The 22333-nt window shown below is 41.1% G+C and overlaps 1 protein-coding gene across 4 annotated transcripts; it reads right to left on the bottom strand.

The window, feature by feature from the left end:
• Window positions 1-523: 523 nt before the first annotated feature.
• On the bottom strand, window positions 524-20364 carry ANXA5 (annexin A5). Of its 4 annotated transcripts, none has more exons than XR_014945893.1 (13): window positions 20333-20364; window positions 20186-20235; window positions 13972-14056; window positions 12735-12829; window positions 11034-11147; window positions 10160-10250; window positions 9219-9298; window positions 8751-8807; window positions 5936-6029; window positions 4609-4704; window positions 2867-4073; window positions 2086-2208; window positions 524-1085 (listed from the first exon to the last, which is right to left on the bottom strand). XR_014945893.1 is itself a non-coding variant. In XM_015861905.3 (13 exons), the coding sequence occupies exons 2-13, from the start codon at window positions 20192-20194 to the stop codon at window positions 1023-1025; spliced, it is 966 nt and encodes a 321-aa protein (XP_015717391.1). In that variant the 5' UTR covers window positions 20195-20235; window positions 20333-20364; the 3' UTR covers window positions 524-1022. The 4 variants fall into 4 exon arrangements, 2 of the variants coding, with proteins under 2 accessions (XP_015717391.1, XP_015717393.1); XM_015861905.3 differs by having other exon boundaries at window positions 4015-4073; XR_014945894.1 differs by lacking the exons at window positions 20186-20235; window positions 20333-20364 and adding an exon at window positions 19667-19735.
• Window positions 20365-22333: the final 1969 nt, after the last annotated feature.

The following is a 22333-nucleotide window of genomic DNA, read 5'->3' as shown; positions in this document are numbered from 1 at the left end:
AGAGCCATTCATAAATGGTAAATGAAAGCAGCAATTTTAAGGCAGCTTATATAGCAGACCAGTGTTTCTTTAACACTGTGCCCTCTGCTCCCTGCTAACCTGTTGCAGCACCATGCTCTCATCATCCTTAGTCCATGCAAGATCCCCGACGTATGGACCACTTTCCTCCCATCTTCTTTACCTGTGCCTATCCCAGAAATCTTCAACCAGTCCTACAAATGCAGCATATCAGCTCTGCTCTGGCACTGATGCTAACAGCTCTCCTCCTTTCTCAGCTTTGGAGGAAAAGAAAACAAGAAAAGAAAGCAGCACAAAATAAGAATGCAGTGCTGAGTAGATATCAGTAGTTCAATATTCCAGCTATACCAAATAGCAGCATCACCACAGCAACAATATACTGCCTGCTACTAGGCTGGAAATCATGATGTGCAGTTGCAAACTAGTAGGAAAAATACACCAACTCTTTCAAGCAGTGGAATTAAATGAAAATGAATCTTTGCCCATTGAAAACCACAAACAACAGTGCCAAGAGGGAAAAAGTTTATTGGTTCTTTAGATTTCCAATGACTGCTTGTATTATGTTCTACAAATTCATTCAAATATTACATACAAAGGACATCTTCATTTGCATTGTTAGAACTAGTTTAAGATTTAGTGGAAATGTAAGGAATAAAAGCCAAAAAAGTCTTTAAATTATTAGTGGAAATACATGATTATTTTTTTCCCCCTCCATATTTCAGCAAAACAATTGCAAATAAACTGCATTCTGTGTTCAGTTCTCATCTTCCATGAAGAAGACTTTTGCATACACCCAGAAGGCACTTGAAATTCCCAGAGGTTGGGATGTCTGAGGAGAAGGGACTGATTATCAGCCGGGTAGTAATATGTTTGGTTTTAATAAGTGCGATATGAATATAAATTCAAACAGCCATAAAGCATTAAGATGCAAAATCTTAGCTAGGCATGCTAACTAAAGGGCTGCAAAGCTGGAGTACAAGAAATCCTTCATGTCGCTGCCACCATTATTCATCATCTCCACCACAGAGGAGCAGGAGTGCCTTCCTGTAGTCCCCAGATGTATCTTTCTGTTGATACAACAAACCAGTCACCATGAGTCACAGCCACAGAAATGCAAGGAAAAGCAGCTGCCAAGGAAAGACTAAACAGATTACACACACATCCCATCCACAGGAAATCCAATCAGTCGATGACTCTCCACTCGGGAATGGCAGAAGGAAATTCTCTGCCTCTTCTGCCAGAGTTATATTTACAGAGAAAGAAGTTCAGAAACACTGAATACCCCTGAAACCTTTAGTAGAACTGAGCTGCCTACTACATGTTAGAAAGCATTCAACTGCAAATGAGGAAGTGCAAAGAAGAAGCTGGAAGCAGCACCAAATGCAATAGCCTTTATGTTGTAACCCAGCCTAATTGATGGAGCACCACCTAAGGAGTGGCAAGAGCATTTAAAATATTCCCCAAAACATTACCAGGAAAAAAAGCATTTGGGATCTAAGTTTGCAGCAAATCCATGACAATCCTCTCACACATGGCTCTAGATTTCTTGCTTGCTCCTACACTTCCTCCTCCTCCACATCCACTCAGTGGAGATTTTGACACAGACAATCACTCCACTGTGAGATTTCATCCTACTTTTGAGTCGTGCTAAAGGTTCCACATCACAATCATAGATTTCCTCTCCAACCCCCAGTGCTACTCCTCGGGAGCCATCACCCTCTCTAAAGCACTACAAAACAGAAGGAACTCAGAAAAGAAAAAGGAAATGAAGCAGTAACTAAAAGCAGAAGAAAAAAAGAATAAGAGTAATTGTAATTTTGGGAAGACCACATCTAGTCTCCCAGTGAACACTGAGGGGAGAAAAAAAAACCAAACAAAATAGCTTTTCATAAGAAATGTTTCCTACTTAAATGATGCTGCTTGGCACTTCACAGAACTGCAGGCCAACCACAGCTGTCCTCAGAGCACCCTATGCTGTCCTGCATTACTGCTTCCCTCTCATAAACAGTGGAAACAATTACTTCTTAACTCCCCCTGCTTCCCCTGACAACAAAGAAGTGGTTTTACCTGAATCATCTGATACAGCGATTTTGCAAAGTTCTTTCTGAATTCATGTCTAATATCCAACAGATCGATTTCACTTCTTGAAACCATCACTCTGATCAGGGTCTCATCATCAGTGCCAGCCCCCTAAAGAGAAGAGTTTAAATATTACATTATATGTTTGTTCCAGACAAATACTGTAATAAAACAACAACAACAAAGCAAGTGGTATCTCAAAACACTCCTGCGTTACATTCTTATACCAAAATGGGATTTATAGGACAGTACCACAAGACATCCACACTGCAGTGTGTAGAACAGAGGACCAGCAATGCAAGGTGCTCTAAGCCCCAGAAGTCTGTGAGGTGCCATACATTCAACCCTCTTATTTTGTGTTACATCTCCACAGACTCCAACTGTGAGCACCCAGATAAATTTTAAACCCTCCAGTTCCAAGATTACACAGTAGCACGTCTGATCACTACAACCAGAAGCACACACAAATCATCTTTTCAATGAAGTCTCAGACTGCAAACCTGCAGTGAGTTCTGGAAGCGGGTACATAAATCTCAACAATGACTATGCGAGCACAGGCAGACCAATCCATTCCACAAGTTATCCAGCTGTTTATTAGAAGGCAAACTTCCTCTGCCTTTTCCAACCATGCAATTCTTTTATTCATCTGGCTTTAAATATTCCAAGTTTCTGCACTAGCAAGTGCTGTCAGACCAACATCCTGACCCCTCCTGCCCAGACACGTCAGACTCCACACAAGCTGAAGCAATACAGATTGTCACATGCTGACCTGCTAGTGCACCTCAAGGAAGGACTTGGCAGAGTCCCCACGATCATCTTCAGCCTAATGTCCAGGGCCACTCAATCCTTCGACTGGGTGTAACATTCTTGGGTTACATCTAAAAGTGCCCTAAAGCTGCTCAGAAGTTATGGAATGAGTCCAGTTGTTTCTGAGTAGGATTTGATAGTAAAGTCTGGTAAAAGCTCGGCTCTGCCCCACCTTAGCATGAAAGCAGACACTGTAGAACTTTGTCATACCAAACCGCTAAATTATGAGTATAAACTCTTCTGCCAAATTTACTAATGATGAAGTTCTTTCTTATGGAAACAGATTAACCATCTTTATATATATAAATATCTGGGATCTCATTCATAGGCTTTAGTAAAGCATCTCATCATAGAAATTAAAAAGATTCTTAAGCCCGTAGGGGAAAAAAAAGTTTGCACACTTTGGTGTGTTTGGTCAGCAAGAGGAAGAAAGGAAAGATTTCTTCTTCTTTTAATTACTATTGTCCAATGTAAGTTAGTAATATATATTCTCTGCTTCTCTCTTCCCATCCAAGATGAGGTGAGGTGAAGAAAAGCACAGCTGTGTGAACCAATAGGGTTCCCCTGCTAAAGCTTTTATAGCTGTTCAGATTGCTTTTGTTTTTCTCTTACAAGTTTATTTTCCCTTTCAAAACAGGATGGTCATTATGTTTGTGTTTCAAAGTTAACTGCACCTTTAGTCTCTAAACACTCTCATCCAAAGCAAAGAGCAATAGATTGCACAAATGGCAGTTCAGCTTTGGTCATCTTGACTTCCTAAATATATCCACCACCTAAATAAAGGCAATGAAGTCTTTATTCAGCTGAAGGTGCTCAGTGAATCTAGCCAGACATTTTCCATCGTAACAAGATCAAGGCCAAAAACAGGTGATGAGACTGATGTTTCCTGTAAAATACTTATGGTCTGAGAAATTTACAGGGAGGGGTAAAAAAGCAGCATATGAATTGATCTGCCCCAGATCTGCATTCCCTAAACCTTTGGTAGATGCTTAGTGATACAGTGCCCTGTTGGCATTTGCGGTGGGGAAAAAAAAGAAATGACAAACAAGTGAAAAGGAGGACGATATCCAGGGGAGATGGAAAGTGACATGTAGAAAAATATATACATACTTTCATGGAATAATACAAAGTTTCAGCAAAATAGGCAGGCACGCTTCGGATGCATTTCACTGAAAAAAGGCAAAAGATTAAATTACTGACTGTTATTCAACCATAGGGCAATCTTTCACTGGCAAGACAAGCTGAACGCTTCCGCATCATTTTCTCCAGTGTGGACAATTATATATGATTGTATACAAATGCTTACAGTTAGCTAAACTGTTCCCCTACTACAACTCTTTGGGTTCTAAGAGTTATAACTGAAAAGAAATATCACTTGCCAAATTCCACTCCCAGTTACAAACCCACTTCAGCATGGTAAGCAGGATGCCAAGAATTCAACCAAAGGCAGAGCTCTGTCTCACTTTCTGGTGATGGTACGCACTACTGAACAGAGCACAGTTAGCAACACCATTGTTCCCACTTTTTCCCCACTCCCCCTCCTTGCCTCCATCTCATAAAGAGTAAAAGCCTATTCTCTAAATACAAAAATAGACCCCAGGTGAGTAATTTAAGAAAGAACCGTGTTTTCATGCCAAATCCTGTAACAACTGCAATTTAAGAAGGCTTGGGAGTAAACAAAAGAAGGCCAGTTCGAGTAATTACCAACTGCCAAAAGCAGCTTCTCCAAATCACCAGAGGTTTCACGGTCAATGGTTTCTTCAATTTGAAAGCCAGAAATAGTCATGTATTTGTCAAACACTGGAAAATAGAAAGCATGCTTACAGTCACACACATATTGTCAGCATTTTTCCTAGAATCCTCCTCAGTACAGGTTAATGCCATCTGTATCTCGTTATCCACTGCGCAAATGCTATTGTTCACTCCTTCTCTGCTCTGAAATATTTTAAATACCTATTTCTTATTGGACTGCTATTATACAGCACATTCCTACATAACTTGAGAGGAGCAATGCCATGAACCAGAACATGCTGAGGACATCCTAGCAGGAAAGCAGCTTTGTGGAAAAATATCCAGGTGTCCTAATAGACCAATAGACAGGAGGACTCGGCAGTCTGATCCAAATGTCCCTGCTTGAGCATGGGTTTAACCTCAAGCAGGCCCTTCCAATCTCAGTCATACTGGGATTCTGTGAACATACCCAGTAGAAAGAGGGAAGGTGAGAAGCTGAAGGAAGCCTTAAACATTTTACCCAGGGCAATGCTGCCATCAGGCTGAATCTGAGATCTTTTCAATGCTGGGCTACTACATCCACTCAGCTTTGCCCAGGCTGTCCTGTTGGCAGTCTGTTCTGCATCCAAAGAAAACTGCTGTCTTATCAGTAGTTATAAAATATTATATTCCCATCATGTTAGGTAATGTTGGATATATAAAACAAACTTTAGGATTACTTTATTGCCTACAGCAGTTTAAAAATAAAAATAAAATCACAAATAAAATTAGCTTTGAAAATCCAATGAATCCAAGATAAAGGAAAAACAAAGACTGGAGAATGAAAGAAAAACTTACTGCTCATTAACTCCAGTGACCTAAGCAGCTTGGTAAAACAGACTTATGAACAGGTGAGAAGGAGGAAAAAAAATATTGTTTATTTATTAAGAGCTAATAAAAAAAACACACCTAGGAAATGGTAGATTGTTTCAGATTATGGTGACTCATAACAGACTGTTATCGTCACTTTATTACCATGACCTCTTTCAAAAGTAAATGTAAACATGCATCCAGCAAGAAGCACTCCAGCTGTCCCTCAGATCTACTGCACCACTCCCTCAAGCAGCAGTTGATCTCTGCTTCTTGCTATGGGGGAAAAAAATATGGGAAACAAAACTGTGGGTACTAAAAAGAGAAGTGAATAGAGGTTGCTGGACTTCACCAATGCAGTACCAGAAACAACTACCACTTTTACCATCGTCAGGGTAATGCCAGGACTTCAGTCAGAAGTTTTTAGCCATACATGCACCGTATCACCTACCCCTCCTCAAGTGAGAAACGCTTCGAGTTCCCAAAATGGTGATGAATGTTTCTTCATCTGTTCCCCATTTCAGCTCCCCAGCTCTAAACAAAACCTGTTGTAAATTGAAAAGAACAAAACAGCAGAATTTGTCATGTGATTACACGTCCTGTTGAAAAAAGTACCATTTGTCTTACTCTAAGGAGCATTATACTCACCAATCAGCAATAGCTGGAGGGGAAAAGATGAGATAAAATACTAAAGTGACTTTGGAAGAAAATAAATGATAAATTCTGAAACTGACTGTGAAAGCATTTAATAATGCTTAAGGCCCTAACATTGAATGTGTGCACAGTCCCTTTCATAAGCCCCAAGTTTTCAGAAACTGCCATCATCTAAGAGAGAAAAATCTATTCCTAAAATTGTTTTTTCTCTTCCCTTTTTTCAATCAAACTGGCAAAACGTCATTATAATATGACTCATCTCAATGGGACAACTATGTTTACTTGGCTCGGGAGCTTTCCAAACTAGAGGTGCCAAAATGGATTCAAAAGCTTGCAGAAACAGTACTTGTGAAATGCTAAATTCTTAAGCAATATAAAATTACACTGGTAACAAATTGTAACTGTGTTAAAGCACAGTGACTGCTCTTCAGCTAAGTCTGAATGCTACTCGCAGCCTATAGTAAAGTAGAATGTTTTTAGAAATTCAGAAAAATAAATTAATTCTTTTGTCTAAAACTCAGAAGCCTTTCTTCAAATTGTGTGCTAAACCGGACATCAGGAAAAAGGTTTTGCATATCAGAGAATATAGCTTTTTTCCTCCCACCTCACTGGGGCAAACAGCTACCCAGTGTACCCATTTCTTCTCTAAATGTTTCCTTAGTTACACATAATGGATCTCAATACATTTCTCCCATCATGATACACAAAAAAATCCTTCCCAGGACATAATAGCTATCCCAAGAAGTACTCTGAATAATGGTTCCAATACCCATTAAATCAGAGCAGAGTCCAACAACCAGGGATTTCAGTTCCAACCCATCCACTTATAAAGAAACTGAAAACAGGTGATAAACCAGGTGCCACTTCTACCGATCTTATCATTGCCAGGAACAACAGTTCATAAATAATAAAACAAGTCTCAAGTATTTTTACAACCGCACTACTAAGTTTTCGTGTGCTTTGCTACTGCACAACACTCAAAATGTGCCTCAACTGCATAGTTTAAAAAAGCAACACAAAACATCTTCCAAATAGTTAAACTTTCTCCTCTTAATAGTTCCCTACATAATAAAACCATCTCAAATGTCCTTTCCCCAACCACTTTTATTTAAATTATGTTTGTTTGGTTTTAATTTTGTCTGAGATCACTGAAAATTACCACTGAATTTAAAAAGTTATACTCGAATATTTCATATCCTTCCCGGAATGTCATAGTAATCAATGGAAACATCTGGAAGCCAGACATAGTCTTGCATTTGCAGTCACATACTTCAGTTCTGACCATCTGTACCTGGCAATAATCATTAGAAAATGCTCTGAATCTATTCCAGTTACATTAGCTGTTGAACACAAAGATATCATTAAGAGAAACATGACAGAACACCACCCTGTGTGGGTCCCAGCTCAAGCCAAATGCACACAGCAGACCACAAAGAACATTTTAAAAACGGAGGAATTTTTCTATATTTAGGTAGGGTGCCTCCTAAATTTAGACAGTCAAAAAGAGGCACCTATCTAACAAGGACTGCGGTTCATGACTTTCTTCAGCTACATAAACCCAGCTAAAGGTAAAACTGGCATGGTTTCATGAAAGAGTCAGTTTAGCCATTTAAATATTTGCTTCACTAATTGCCAGGCTCTGGTTGGCCCCATACAAATTTTAACAGAAGGAGAAAGATGCTTTCTGATTTCACATAACAAATGATAGGCCTGTGCCAAGAAGAGATTTTGCCAATGTCTCTGTGCACCTTGCCCTACTTTCAAAAGAATCTTTAATTGATCTGGTGAGCTTCTTTCCCTCCTTGCCATCTTGGACAACCCATTCGTTTTCTCCTATCTTCGCTAACAGTTTATGAAAGAAAATCTGTAACATGGAGATCCATTTCAAACTGTTGAGAAGAAACATGCATTGCATTCATTCTGTACTCCAGCCACTAAAATAGTGCCTGTGCTTACAACAAAAGCCAACAGAAACTAGCAAAAGACTTCTTCAAGGATATTGTTTACTGTCAGTATTCCTCTTCCCGCCTACAGCACAGTTTAATGATCAGCAATCCAGCCAAGGAACATACTCGCAAATGGCAACAGGTGTGTCCCTAGAAACTCTATAGAGGAAAAATATTGGATTGCCATTTTGTTACAGTAGCATAGGGTATTTGGAATCCTTTCTCTTTTTATTGTTTTATCCTCCCTGGAGGCATCCTTCACTGATTAGCATTACCATTTCCCTGTGACAAGGACATAACACTTGACATAAGGGCTGAATTTAGAGAAGCCCAAATTGAGCATTAAAGAATAAACTGTTAACACTTCTGAGTTTTCCAGCGGTGAGATCTCTGAATCACAAAGCCTCAGCAATCATAATTTTCTCTTCTAGTGACTTAATCACCAAAACAAGTCATACTTTATGCTGAAACACAAAAGTTTTGATCCCAACACTCCAGTTTTTTCACTTCTTTTCTCTAGAACACATAAAATCACAGCATAATATATTTTAAACAAACAAACAAAAAATTCTCTCTGACATTTAAACTATATTTGTGTAGGGTCTTTACAAGAGAACTGGTAGAGATGCTCACCCTTCCTCCCCCTCAAAAGAGTCATTCACCCACCTGAGCATCCTTCTCAACAAGAGCATCATCAACTCTGCCATCAGGATCTCTGTTTGCCTAAAGAAAAATATACAAGCTATTAAATTGATAGTTGAATCAAAAGTCAAACTGATACATTAAGCCTGTAAAAGTTATTGTGAGAAGTCAATCTGTAATGTACCTTCTTCGAAATCAACTTCACTTCTCAATTCTGCTTGCCTTATTACCTTTAAAAACCTACAGAGCAGACATTCTGCTGTATCCATACCATAAACACCACAGAAGCTTTTCAAGCAAGGGTAGAAACAGCCTGTAACAGAGCTCAAGATTGTAGGTTCAGAGGAACTAACTCAGTTTCAGTACCAGTCCTGCCTATCATTTGGTCTAAGAATGCTAGTCAGTGAGCAGAAAACAACTAACACACATCAGACATCAAAACAGAAAGAAAATCATATACACATGCAAGCATGAATACAAAGAGATACACACCTGCAGCAGGACCACCAGCAGTCTCTGGAAATGGCCTGATGTCTCTCCTGTGATCTTATCCTCCAAGTTGGCCTCATACTCTGCAAAAGAGCAACACCATTACAGAATTGTGCATCAGAAACAGCTTTAACAGCTGGACATACTCTGCCTTATAACATAATGTTATTGTAAAAAGATAAAAAGATAGTACCTCACACCTGCTATCGGCAGTGCTAAAAGTATTTTGAAATGCAGGGTAACACACAGGCCCAGCTCTTCAAGGAGCTGAAGACCATACACATCTGGGGTTAATCTGAAATACAGCAGTATCTATTCAGCAAGTGTAAGCCCAGAAAAATCTTGTTTCCATACATTTTGTCCCTACACTTTATTAAAACATGAGGATTCCTTCTGTGTTGGGAATCAGGATTCTGAATCCCCACTCAGATGTGCTGAATTAATCACTGCCTCAGAAAGATAAACCCCCATGATCATTGGATGAATGCACGTACTCTTGTAGACCACCGGAAAGCTGGACCTGCTCTAGCATAAATGCATTTTAATAAAATGATAAGTTAATAATAATAATAACAATAATAAAAAATAAAATAAATAAAAAAGGAAATAATAATAATAATAGTAATAATAGAAAATCTATACCAGGTTTCTAATTTCCAAACAGAAATCCCTGGGTAAGACAAAGAAATACATCTGGACAAATTCTAAGCATAAGGCACAAAAGAATGCATATCCCAGCCATAGGCCCAAATAAAAAGCACTTTTTGTTTACAACTCAAACACTAATTTCTAGTAATATGAAGTTTCCCAGCTCAGCAGAACAAAATTCCACTTGCTGCACGCACACCCCTGTTCACAGATAGGTCCTGTTTGAAATACGTGTTAAAACTGTATTGAAAGACCTGATATGAGAATCCAGAATTTTATTTTATGCTGAATTTTACCTTGCATATACACCTGTTTAATATTCTGCACTTCAGCAGGTGTTCTGGAGGCAAGAATTTCAGTCAGCACTTTCTCATTGGTTCCTGCTCCCTAGGGTGCAAGTAGAAACGGTTGATTTGATAGCAACAGGAAAGCAATTATTCCCTTTGACAATCAAAAGGCAAGCATTATTTATACACTTGGACCAAACAGAGAATTTTTTCTTATTATTATCTCATATATTGAGAGTAGAGAACTGGGAATTTTTTATTTCAATTCTGGCATGATTATATGCAAACACTAACCCAATGCTTACAAAAAGCTCACTGCTGCAGGATTCAAATGAGCCTCTCCATGTACAAATACACACAGACATCTCAGTTCTTCACTGTCACAGTCAATGACATGAAGGTAACCAAATGGTTTCCATCTTAGCGGTAGTTCATACTCTGTCATTGATCTTTACCTTACTATCAGTTGTGCCTTGCCCCTTTTCCACCACAAATAAGCACATTTTACAACAGAATTGTAAATGAGACCTTCAAATAGTTGCTGCCCTCTCATTACACGTAGCCACAACAGGAACTCCTCACTTTCACTAGGATAAAATTCACAAGAGCCAAAGTAACCACATCTGAGTCTGCTTTGCCTGTAAGAAAAGCCACTGCTGCTTGCACTTGAACAGGAGTGACTTCAGAAAAGCATTGGTTGATTACAATACTGTGCATTTTCTTTTCTGCAGCATATTATATACAATTCTTCCTAAAATTAAAAAAGAACTTTATCAGCTTTCCCTTTACCAACCGGATGTTCATTCCAACACACAGAAAATACCAACATACCAAAAATACCAACAAAAATTTTATAAAACACATTCAGTCCTTTCCCTCTCACCTTGATTGCGTGCTTCAGTGCATGAGCATCAAAAATATGTGCTGGTCTCATCAAAGATACCATCAATGTTTCAAACTTGCCTGTAAGTTCTGATTTCAGGTCATCCACAAGATCCTAGTGCAGAACAAAAGTACCGTAATGAATAATGACTGAAGACTTCAAAGGGGCACCTTGTGTATCTGCAAGTTAGAAGACTCTGGAGATGCATTGAAAAGGACACAGGATAGGGTTCTTTTTTGTTTTAACTGGTATATGACCTAAACAAATGTAACTAGATAAAGAGGAGGGGAAAAAAAAAAAAAAAAAATGCTTGTGCACTTGGAAAACCTGAATCATGAAATCATAGAATCCTTAGTGATGGAAAGGACCCTTAAAGATCATCTAGTCCAACTCTCCTGCAATGAACAGTGACACCCACAGCTCAATCAGGCTGCCTAGAGCTCTGCCCAGCCTGGCCTTGAACATATCCAGGTGTGGGCCAGCCATCATATAACTGGGAAACCTGTTCCAGTGCCCCACCACCCTCACTGTAAAAGACTTTTTCCTTATATCCAACCTAAGTCTATTTAAGTTTAAATCCATTTCCCCTTGTTCTCTTAACACAGACCCTGCTGAACAGTCTGTCCATTTATTTCTTACAGCCCCCCTTTAGACACTGAAAGGCCTCTTTCTCTTCTTCAGGCTGCACAGCCTCAGCTCTCTCAGTCCTTATAGGAGAGGTGTTTTATTCCTTGAATCATTTTTGTGGCCCTTCTCTACATGCATTCCAACAGGTCCATATCTCTCCCATACTGAGAACTTCACATCTGGACACAGTACTCCAGGTGTGGCCTCCCTAGTACAAAGCAGAGGAGAAGGATCACCTCCCATGCCAATTCTTTTGATGCAGCCCAGGATATAGTTGGCTTTCTGGGCTGCAAGGTCACATTGCTGGCTTATGTCCAGCCTCCCACTGGCCGGTACCCTCAGGTCCTTTTTGACAGGGCTGTGCTCCATCCTTAAATCCCCCAGCTTGTATTGGTAGTAGGGGTTGTCTTGACCCAGGAGCAAGATCTCACACTTGGATTTGATGAACCTCATGAGGTTAACCTGGGCCCACTGCTCAAGCCTATCTAGATCCCTCTAAATGGCATTCCATCCTTCAGGTGTATTAACAACACCCACAGCCTGGTGTCACCTGCAAGCTTGTTGAGGGTGCACTTGACCCCGCTGTCAATGCTATTAATGAAGACATTAAATGAGTATCTGTCCTAGCACTGACCCCTGGGGGACACCATTCATTGCTGATATGCTTTGTTTCTATCACATTTTCTAGCTCTAAAAAACTGTTTTCCTGCTATTGCTTTACACAGCAGATATTAAGTCGAAACATTCAATAATTCCTTCCATACTGAGGATAAGGTCAGTACTAAAATCATACTAACAGGAAACTATGCAAGTTTTTGCACTAAAACATAAGACATATTATAACAGTGTACATGGAAGAAACAAATCAATCAAAACCAACATTTCTTTCTTTTGATAATCTAACTTGAGTATTCTAACCTAGTCAGACATTAAGGATATGAAGAAGAAAGGGGAACAGAAGCTAAACTCAATTTTCTTCAAAGGAATCTTTCACAGAAACCATGATGAATGTGCCTCACTATCACAACTAATCATCAAAGGACACATACAGCTCATTTTTTTTCTTTTTCTCACCCTGCCAAATAATGTTTTAAAAGAAGATGCAATTTCTTGACGTTGAGCATTACTTCTGCTGGTAAGGATCTTCAGAATAGTCTCTTCATCAGTCCCTGAAGTCAGAAAGAACAAGAAACAGTTACAAACAAACTCCAAAGAAAATAAACAGAAAAAAAAAAAAAACAAGACCACAGAATAAGCACAAACTCAAACAGGAATAAAAGATGCTTTGAAAATAAAAGCCTACTGACAAACAGCAGAATTGTGTAAATAACAAGCGCCACCAGACCTCTAGCTGAGCCACCATGTTTGGTGCTTTGCTACAGCAAAAATATGGCAGAGGACCCAAGTACTGCTATTTACTGCTTTCCATCAGAGCCCACTTCCAAACAGTGCTCCCAGCTCTGCAGCTGTCAGGTAAAAGAACATTTAGACACAGGCTGCAGCTTATAAGAGAGCCCTGCTTTCAGGCTTTCCAAGAGACTTAGGAGTACATCGAGACATTGTATACATAATATATATATAAGACTGTACGCTCAGTCGACTCCCAGAAAAACTCAGTCCAGTACCCCTAAAAGTCCCAGGGTAGGAAAGTATGGAGCTACTATCCATTTTATATACAGTAGGTTACAAAGTGATCCTCACAGCACAGGATCTTGCTGGCTGTACTGAATTTGTCAACGGACCTGAGGTTTAATGAACTTTATTCTCCCCTTCCCTGCTTATCCCCACAGGCATCTTCAAAAGTATCAATTAGGACTTGTTATAATGGCAAAGATTTGGGGCAGGAATCTACAGCCTGAGTTAACAGACCACTCCTTAGTCTACCTCCATTCTGTGTGCTTTGTATTTAATCACAACCATAACACGGTAACTCACTTCCAGACCAAGGGAGCACTTGTACATTTTCAAAAGCTACTACTATACTGCAATAATTTTCCAGTTTTACCCTTTCAGTTCATAGTCCAACTTACTGTGCAATAAAACCCTACACGTAGAAACCTGTGGAGTGTTCATTTTTAAATAAGGTCTATCCAAGCCATGTTTTTTCCTTGTGTTAATCTAAAAACAAACATTATTGAGAGCAGCACAGTCAGAACTAGAACATGCCCAGATTTCTGTAGTTCTGAGACTGTCATCTGTAGCATGTGAACATACACTTTATCCTTTTCTGCTAGTGTAAAAAATGAGTTCAGAAAGGATGTTTCAAAGCAGGAGTGAGAGCCCTTTCCCTAAAATATTAAATACTTCTTACCCATTCCCTTCATGGCCTTGCGAAGGGCTTCTGCATCAGCTCTGGCATCAAAAGGAGCAAATGCTGTCACAGTACCTCTTGTATACTAGAGAAAAAGAAGATTGAGAAAAAGGGAAAAAAAAAAAATATGATATTGAAGATAAAGTGTCTTTCAGTTGTATGTGAGCTCAGACTAAATTTGAATCCAAGACTCAAAAGCAAATAGCATCCTTCATGTCTAAGTAGCAATTTGTGGGCATTTAAATGCTGCTCTCGCTAAAGGTTCTGCTGTATTTTCATCCAGCAGCAGAGCAGCTAAATTCAGGTTTATTTGCATAAGGGTAGTTTGCAGAATTAGTTCTGATAACACAATGGAGCCTGAGTGCAGAAAAATGAGTGAAATTATCATACCTTAGAATAATTTGGGAAATTAATTGCACAGGCCACACGGGACAGAAAAGCTGCACAGAGACCCAAGATGTGTTTGGAAATAAGAACTTATTTCCTTCAAGCAAAGTGCACTGGAGTTTTCAGTCAGTATCACACCAATTGAATCACACTAATTGATTCCATCCTGCTGCATACGTGACAGTTCAAGAATCTGCTGTGCTCTATATCTATCTATACAGGTAATTTAAAGAACTACAGAGGTCAAGAAACAGCCAAAGGGGGAAACAGCTGGCTTTTGGGAACAGGGAGGCTTTCTAACAGCAGGAGAAATCTTTCATTGTAGGTACAGTCATACTGAAGTAGCAATTAGCAAAGGAAGAGCATTTTTCCACTCTCAAGGAAGAGTACAAAAGGAAACGCAAAGGAACCCACTAAGAATAAGGCCGGGTTATTTCACGGGCAGAACAACCACCTGGCCTCTGTGACACAGCCTTTCCCTTTCCCTTGAGTTAGCAAGTTCAGCCTCACAGTGCTTCAGTTCCAAGTCAACGTACCCATCTAGGGTAGGTCAGCCAGAAAAGTACAGAGGAAAAAGGACTGGAAAGCACCAACCAGAAACTGCCCTGAAGCACTGCTGCCTCTCAGGCCATCTGCGTGTTATTAGCAGAGAATCCTTAGCACTCCCAGAGCAGAAATAGTAGTAGGTTGGGATTACCCCACTCTATATCAGAAATTCAGAACACAAAGTTTAACTGTGTTTAAGAGCAACAACAAACTTCTTTCTGATAAGTGCTTCCCAGCAGCCAGCACACATCAGAGAAATGTCAATTCCCCTGAAGTGTTCTCCTTTTCAGCATTACAACAGTAACAAAACATCACAACATTACAACAGAAACATTACAAGCATGTTTTGAGGTGATATTTCAAATGTAGGTGCATCAGTCTGTACTTACTGTCTTTTTTGCTAGATAATTCCAAGAACTTCCTTGAAGGAATCCCAAGGATTCAGGTGTCAATATCATAAAATCAAATTTAATCTGCTAGAACAGGCAAAGACTGAGAAGTCTGTATTTTCCTTCTCCTCCATTATTATTATACTGACCAACATGGGGTTATTCAAAAGGGTATTTCCTACTGCTTTGCTTCATATCACTTTATAAAGCCAACACTATACAACTACCATGACCTTCCTTTGGAAATCCCTGTCAGGTCAATCTATCTCAGATAAAGTAATCCCTGGTTTTTAAGTAAAAGTTTTCCTTGGCTTATCTTGTTATAAGCAAGTGGTATTTCCCTGAGTGATTCCTAAGTCTTGCAACAATGACCCAGCATTTCTCTGTCTGTTCTAGAGAAGGTATGAGCAAACACTAAACACTAGATTAAAAATCACTCTGCATTATCCTTCTTGCTTTTATTAACCAAGCAATCTTCCATAATTCCCTTTCAAAACACACTGGGGAAAACCTCACTATACACAAAATCTGATAAGCAGTTCTTGGTGCAGCTGCAAAATAAAAGTTATCTTGATGACTGGATGCCATTTATGTTCCACACGCTTTCTTCAAGCATGCATTATTTACTGGATTTTGGCTACACTATCATCCTTAAGCAATCACAGACTCCTTGAAAGGCACTTAACTAGCCCATCAGAAATACTGCTGCAGCTCTGCCATTCAGGATAACAGAAATGCTCATCAATTGGGCACCACAGACACAGCATCTGTAGTGGGAGAACCTCCAGTTACATGTGCTGACCTTAATACTGTACACCAGCACACACCAAGCACGACTACCAGCAGGGACTGTTCATATAAGACAACCTTGGACATAGTTTTATCAGACCTAGTCAGATCTGAGTTCTAAAAGCACCTTTAGAATCCACCTATGGGCAGACCTAATGCTGACCGTACATGCCCCAGCACTGAGAAAGTGTTGAGCCGATCTGCCTGTCAAGAAGCTACATACCAAGCCATTCAGAGCAGTGCAGTGACTCAGCCGTCAAGGTATGGCGGTACATGTCCAGTTATATTTAACAATTGCAAATCCATCCAAAAATGTTCCACCGACCAAGGTGTGCCATTACCAGTTATCCTGGTCTCAGCTTCTTATTTACAACAATCAGTGGGCAGAAAGATCAGCAGTGGCAAGAAACTGAGCCCAGGAAAGAAAAAGCTGCACCTTCTTTCCCAAAGACAGTTCTTTTGGGCCACAGAAAGAGAGAGTAAGCATCAGTTCACAACCATCATCACTATGTGAACCACTGAAGTCAACTTGCAGTCACATGGAGAATCAGCAATAGGAGCTATGAACCAGATGTCCTCAACAAAATAACAGATTGATACAAGAATTTCTGACAGATTTATTTACAAACTTTGTAAGTTTTTACAGAGGTAAATAAATTATCCTACTTCTAGTATCTCTAAGAAAGCAGCTTGTTGTTTGTGCAAATTAGATTCACTGTAACAGTACAGCCTCGTAGGACACTATTGTTGTGGTCAGTAATTTCCTCCCTCAGAGCAGTTCCTCTCTCCACCCAAAGAACAACAGAAAGGAAAACACAAATCAACTTTTATATAAAATCCATTTGTAATCTGGATCACTTAGTAGAAATCAGCATTCCAAACAGAGGGCGGTAAAACCAAAGGGAAGACAATAGGCAAGACCTTGACAGAAAGAATACTGAAGGGTTGTAACACTCAAAGCCTAACCACATGTCTTTCTTTCTATGTGCCCCATTAAGCTGAGTGTTAAGCAATCGCGGGCAGCACAAAGACAATTTGAGATGGTAGACTAGAAATAACGAGCAGCTTCCATTTTCTCAAGACACCTGTCAACAGGACTGGTGAAGGTTACAGATACACAAAGTGGGCATGAAAAGGCAGAGGTAGAAAGAGAACAAAAGACTCTGAAGCAAGAGAAAATCCAGGTCATGCCCCTCCAACAAGGAAATCCATGTTGCTTCACATCTTTGTTTATTCTGCTGTAATAGAAGTCTGCAGAAGGACAAGAAGTTACCTCATCAACCAAACTGCTCCCGAGCAGCACCTCAGAGCTATTATTTCTCCCAAAAGACAGCTTCACTTTACAAATTGGCACCATGTGGCCACATATCCTGGTAACAGCATTATCTGTAACATCAACAATAGCCACCTAATGAGGTTCCCTTATTTTTTCCTACCACACACACAATTTCCCATTCACAATGCTTACCCACTATTCAATTAAAAAATATTCATGGTCAGCAAACAAAAGACCATACTTGAACCGATTCAGATTTATTTCCAGCTACTCTTGGCCCACACCCACTTGTAGCCATGTTTCCCACACATGAAGAGATAACCCCCTTCAGGATGTTACACAGCAGCTACATAAGTTTCCTACTGGAAAACCCAACGTGTAGTGCAGAGGAGGTGATACGCAGCAGCATTTTTATTTTAACCCTCCATCTGTTTACAAGGTGGCACAGAAGAACTGTGGAGTGGTGAGAATGGAAATGGAAAGTGCCTTCCAAACAAACAAACAAACAAAGTGTCTCACCAACCACCAGACCAAGTCATCCACAGGTTGGCAGAACAGGAACTGTTGTACAGCACACAGCAGTTACACCTGCACCAACTGCAAGCAGTCCTTTACTGTCAGTTTATAAACGGAGATGCAAAATGGTCTCCACAAAAAGCTGGGGAGTAACAGGCCAAAACAGACCAGCCCACAGCACGCAAACAGAATATATTCCTGTTGCATTCTTATAAGATTTCCCAATCAGATAACACGAAATAGCACTTCCAAGGCAGGTAGTTTATCAAGCGGGAAGGGACTGCCTCATACATGTCTACGCATTAAACAAAGTTCACTACGCATATGGATGTGTAGGAAAAGACCTGTGTCTTAGGACTGCAGCATTTCTCCAGTCAAAGGGAAAAAAGACAGGCATGGAGAGACCAGTCAGTACAGCACACTATGGCATGCTGCAGTTTTCCACAAGATGAATGAATCTTTTTTTCTCCTGGACACAGAGCACAGAAACTCCCTCAACAACATGGAAAAAAAAAAGAACTGTTGCCATGCCTGAGAGTGAACAAGTACTGCAGTGACAGGGTCTCCAAAGATAACTCACCTTCTTCAGAGGTTTTATTCTTCATTGATATATCCAACCTATACAGGACTTCAGTACTCTGTGCTCTGCAGCCTTTCTAAATGCTGAACCTCTGGTTTCACATATAAGTAACTGCCGATAATTGATCTTCTGCATTTTGATATTAATTTGTGCCTATTTTCATATTTTCATTTCTTAACCACTGCTCCATGGTGCAATGAAGTTAAAAACAGGTTCCTGCCACGAGGATCAGAGCATATTAGTTTGTTTTCTAAAAGGAATGATAGGATGCAAAGCTTCAACACTCTCCTTCTTGCCTGCATCACCTCACAGGCAGAGTGCCACGGAAGTCGGGGGGAAGCAGCCACCTGAATGTGGGAACAGGAGGCAAGACCTCCCTGGTACAAGGCTTGATAGAATCATAGAATCACAAGGTTGAAGAGGACCTACAGGATCATTTAGTCCACCTGTCCTCCTATTACCATTACTACCTCTAAGCTAGTAAATCATATCTCATAGCACCTCATCCAGACATCTCTCAAACACCACCAGCTCCAAGGGCTTCAACAAAGGTCAAGAATTAATGCCTCAGTGGAACAGGCTACAAACGAATTGCAAACTTCCATGCTTTTACTATGAGGAAGTTTCCTCTGAACCTCCTTTCCCAACTTTATCAAGCAGTTCTTAACTGGCTGTCTATTCATTCATTAAGCATATAATCAAATACCAGCAATCATCATCATACACTCAGTTCATGCACTGGCAGCAAAGTAGCAAATAAATTACAAAGTTCCTTCCTCTAGATGCAACATCTTTTCAAAAGGTGAGACAAACCAGAGCACAAATGCACATTTCAGTGCCTGTGCACAAGTGTGTCTTCCTATCAATTAATCCCAACATTCATCTGAGAGCACTTAATCCCAAACATAAGTCAAATCATTTTATGAATAATAAATAACTGACTCAGCTCACTTAAATTTAATGATATTCCTACGGGCTGTTATTATTCCTGGCATTCAAAACTTTCTCTTAAACAAATCCTAACTTTGTCCTAGCTATAACGCTACTGCTTAGGAATAGAATAGTCCTGTTGGAAGGGACCTCGCGAAGCACCCAGTCCAACTGCCACGGAGCTACGGGACAGAACCGCAGTCACCGCGACCTTTGGGAAGCGCTTTGCACTTTCTACAGCCGTACAAAGCCCACAGATAAGCAACTAAGTTCCTATTTTACCGGTCAGAGCAGGGATGGGGTATATACAAGCGATGTGGCTGACTCGTATCGCAAGCCCCGCTCCAGGCTCAAGCACAGGGACATCGGCAGGGCGCTGCGCGGAGACGGAAGGGAGAGCGGTACTCGCGGCTGCAAAGCTTGCAGAACAGAGCGAGTAAGGGAGGCCCAAAGCCCCGGGATTTTTCTCCCTCCTCCTCCAGCGGAAAGAGCCTCCGCCCAGGCACGGCGTAAACCCGCAGCCCCGAAAAGTTGGCCAAATTAGTGGAAACTGACGGGAAAAAAGGAAAAAAAAAAAAAAAAAAAAAAGGAAAAAAAAAAGTGAGCAGCGCATGACGTGTCCCTCACATGATCGGCCACTTTCCCCGTCCTCCTCCTTCTCTCCACATCCCCCGCCAGGCTCGGGGATGGGCCGATTTAAGGAAGACCTGAAAGAAACCAGAAACTGCAAGAGAGCCGTGCCCGCAGGCAGGCAGGGGAGCCCACTGCGGGGCGGCCGTTCCGCGATGCCTCCCGCCTCACCTTCGCCATCTCCACGGTTCGCAGGGTCGGGGCTGGAGCCGAATCCGAGTCTGCAAAGACAGAAGCGACAGTGAGCGACAGTGAGCGACAGCGAGCGCCCGGCTCGCAAAGCGGCTGCGAGCCCCGGACCGCGGGCAGCTCCCTCACCGCGAGCGTCCGTCGAGCCGCCGCCCAGAGCCGCAGGGAGCGCCGAGTGAGACGCAGAAAAAGCAGCGAGCTCCGGCCCCGCCGCTGCCTGCTCCACCCGGGGGCCGGGCCAGGAACCGCCCCGGGCGGGCGGAGAGCCATGGCCGCCTCCAGCGGGCGGTGGCTGCGGTGTTCCCTGCTCGGGACCCCGTGGCCGCAAGGCGGGGATTGCCCCAGGGTAGAAGCGTGAGCTCGGACGTGAAACTCCCTGCGAGGGCTTTCACTTTTGCAGCTTCTTACAGAGGGAGCAGTTCAGGGGCCCAAGTGCCTTCCAAAGGGGGAGGTGGGCTGTGCGGCTCTTCCATTAGCTGCTCCCTCACCCGCACCGATGCGATCCAGCTGAGTGCTAGGCGCGAGGAGAAGTACAACTCAAATGGAACGTAGCGCCTTTGCCAAAATAAGACGCTACCATCTCATTATATGAAGTTTTTAACGTGCTTTGTCTTAAAGCCAGTAATGCTTTTTCTTCAGAAAACGGCGAATTTATTGATTGTGGTGTAACTTTAAATCTTTTGTCCACCGTTTCTTGATCCAGTGCATGTAAAGCTCAGGAAAAACACGAAAACCACCCAGCTGGCTTGATTTGCAGGATCAGAAAGTGCCCCGATTTCCTTCTAATCTGTTGAAGCAACATTCTACACACACTGCGAGATGCATGAAGGGAACAGTGAGTTGCTCAGTATATACATCTAAAAACATACACATGGATTAGATGTAGGATCAGGGTTTTCAAGGAAACACAGTTATGAAATGGTGTCAAAAATCATAGCTAACGTTCAGACTTGTTGCTGTCAGGTTAAGCACAAACGAACTTGCACACACCCATCCCTGTCTGGGAAAGCAGAAATCCTTTTCTCCCTCCACATTATATCCAGAGCAGACACAGGTCACACTGGGATTGCAATTTAAGCTTTACAATCTAGAAAGTGCACACGTACAGGCACAAACAGGTGCCAATGGGCCCTCTTTAATGCACTCCACAATCCCGATCATTAGATGTGAAGCATGTGAATGGAGGTAATTGCATTCTGAGTGCCAAAAGCCACAGATGTGAGCACAGCCAAATGGAATTCAAACTTCGTTGGTGAGTCAGACATGTGATAAGGAGCAGCTATGGGGTAATGAGAAATTCTGACAAGGTTCTGTCAGTTTTATTTGAACGATTAGTCAGGTATTTAGAAACTAACAAAGCTCCAGTCCCCTTTGAAATAGGTTAGTAATATCTGTTACAGCAAATACACGTCTTCAGTGATAAATGTATCTATTAAGCTTAACAAGTAACAAAAGCAGCCTTTAAATAATTCAGAAGTAATTGCATGTTGTTCTAACACGTTATTTAGCAATAGCATCTGAATACCTAGAAAGTCACCACACCACTCCAGAAAGACAGCAGTCCAGCTGTCCCTGTGTTCCCACCCCCGTGCTTCTGCAAGCCCCTCCTGGCTCCCATAGAGCTGCAATACACGCTTGGAATTCTTGGCTTCCCGTAACACCAAGCATGGCTTAGACTAAGCAATATGACACCAAATTTCTGCTGGCCTAATGAAAGAGCTGCAAAATTGCTATGCCTATAATGATACATTTTAAAAATAAGAAAGAAAAAGAAGCTTTTCTCATATATTCTGAGCTAGGAGAATATATATATATAAATTATATGTCTTTTGTTTCCTGTACCTTATTTAATATCTTTACTGATTTATGCTCCCAAACATATGAAAGTATCAAATAGCGTGAGATGCCTTTAATTCCATTTCATCTATAAACATCATGTTGGAGGCTGTGGATCTGGGAGCAAATTAAGATACTTGTTCTGCAGTGTCTCTGTGTGTGCTTTGCTTCTCCATATCATGGAGGAAGTTCACCATCGTTCTCTTTAAGGTATAGATTTCATTTCTTCTACCTTTGAGCAGCTGACACAAAGCACCTTCTTGTTCTGTCCGGTGTGCAGCCTCACTTGCAGCC

The sequence above is a fragment of the Coturnix japonica genome, chromosome 4 (genome assembly GCF_054131305.1).
Source record: "Coturnix japonica strain WE chromosome 4, WE-NBRP24, whole genome shotgun sequence".
In the NCBI taxonomy this organism is placed as follows: Eukaryota; Metazoa; Chordata; class Aves; order Galliformes; family Phasianidae; genus Coturnix; species Coturnix japonica.
Note: the sequence above shows the minus strand (reverse complement) of the source record. Positions and strands in the feature narration are given on the sequence as shown.

Coding starts and splice junctions, on each gene's coding strand:
- ANXA5 (XM_015861905.3), bottom strand. Junction 8,808..9,218: donor TGCTGGTGGTCCTGCTGCAG/GTGTGTATCTCT, acceptor ATTTTTCTTTAG/GCAAACAGAGATCCTGATGG. Junction 4,074..4,608: donor GAAGCTGCTTTTGGCAGTTG/GTAATTACTCGA, acceptor GCCTTTTTTCAG/TGAAATGCATCCGAAGCGTG.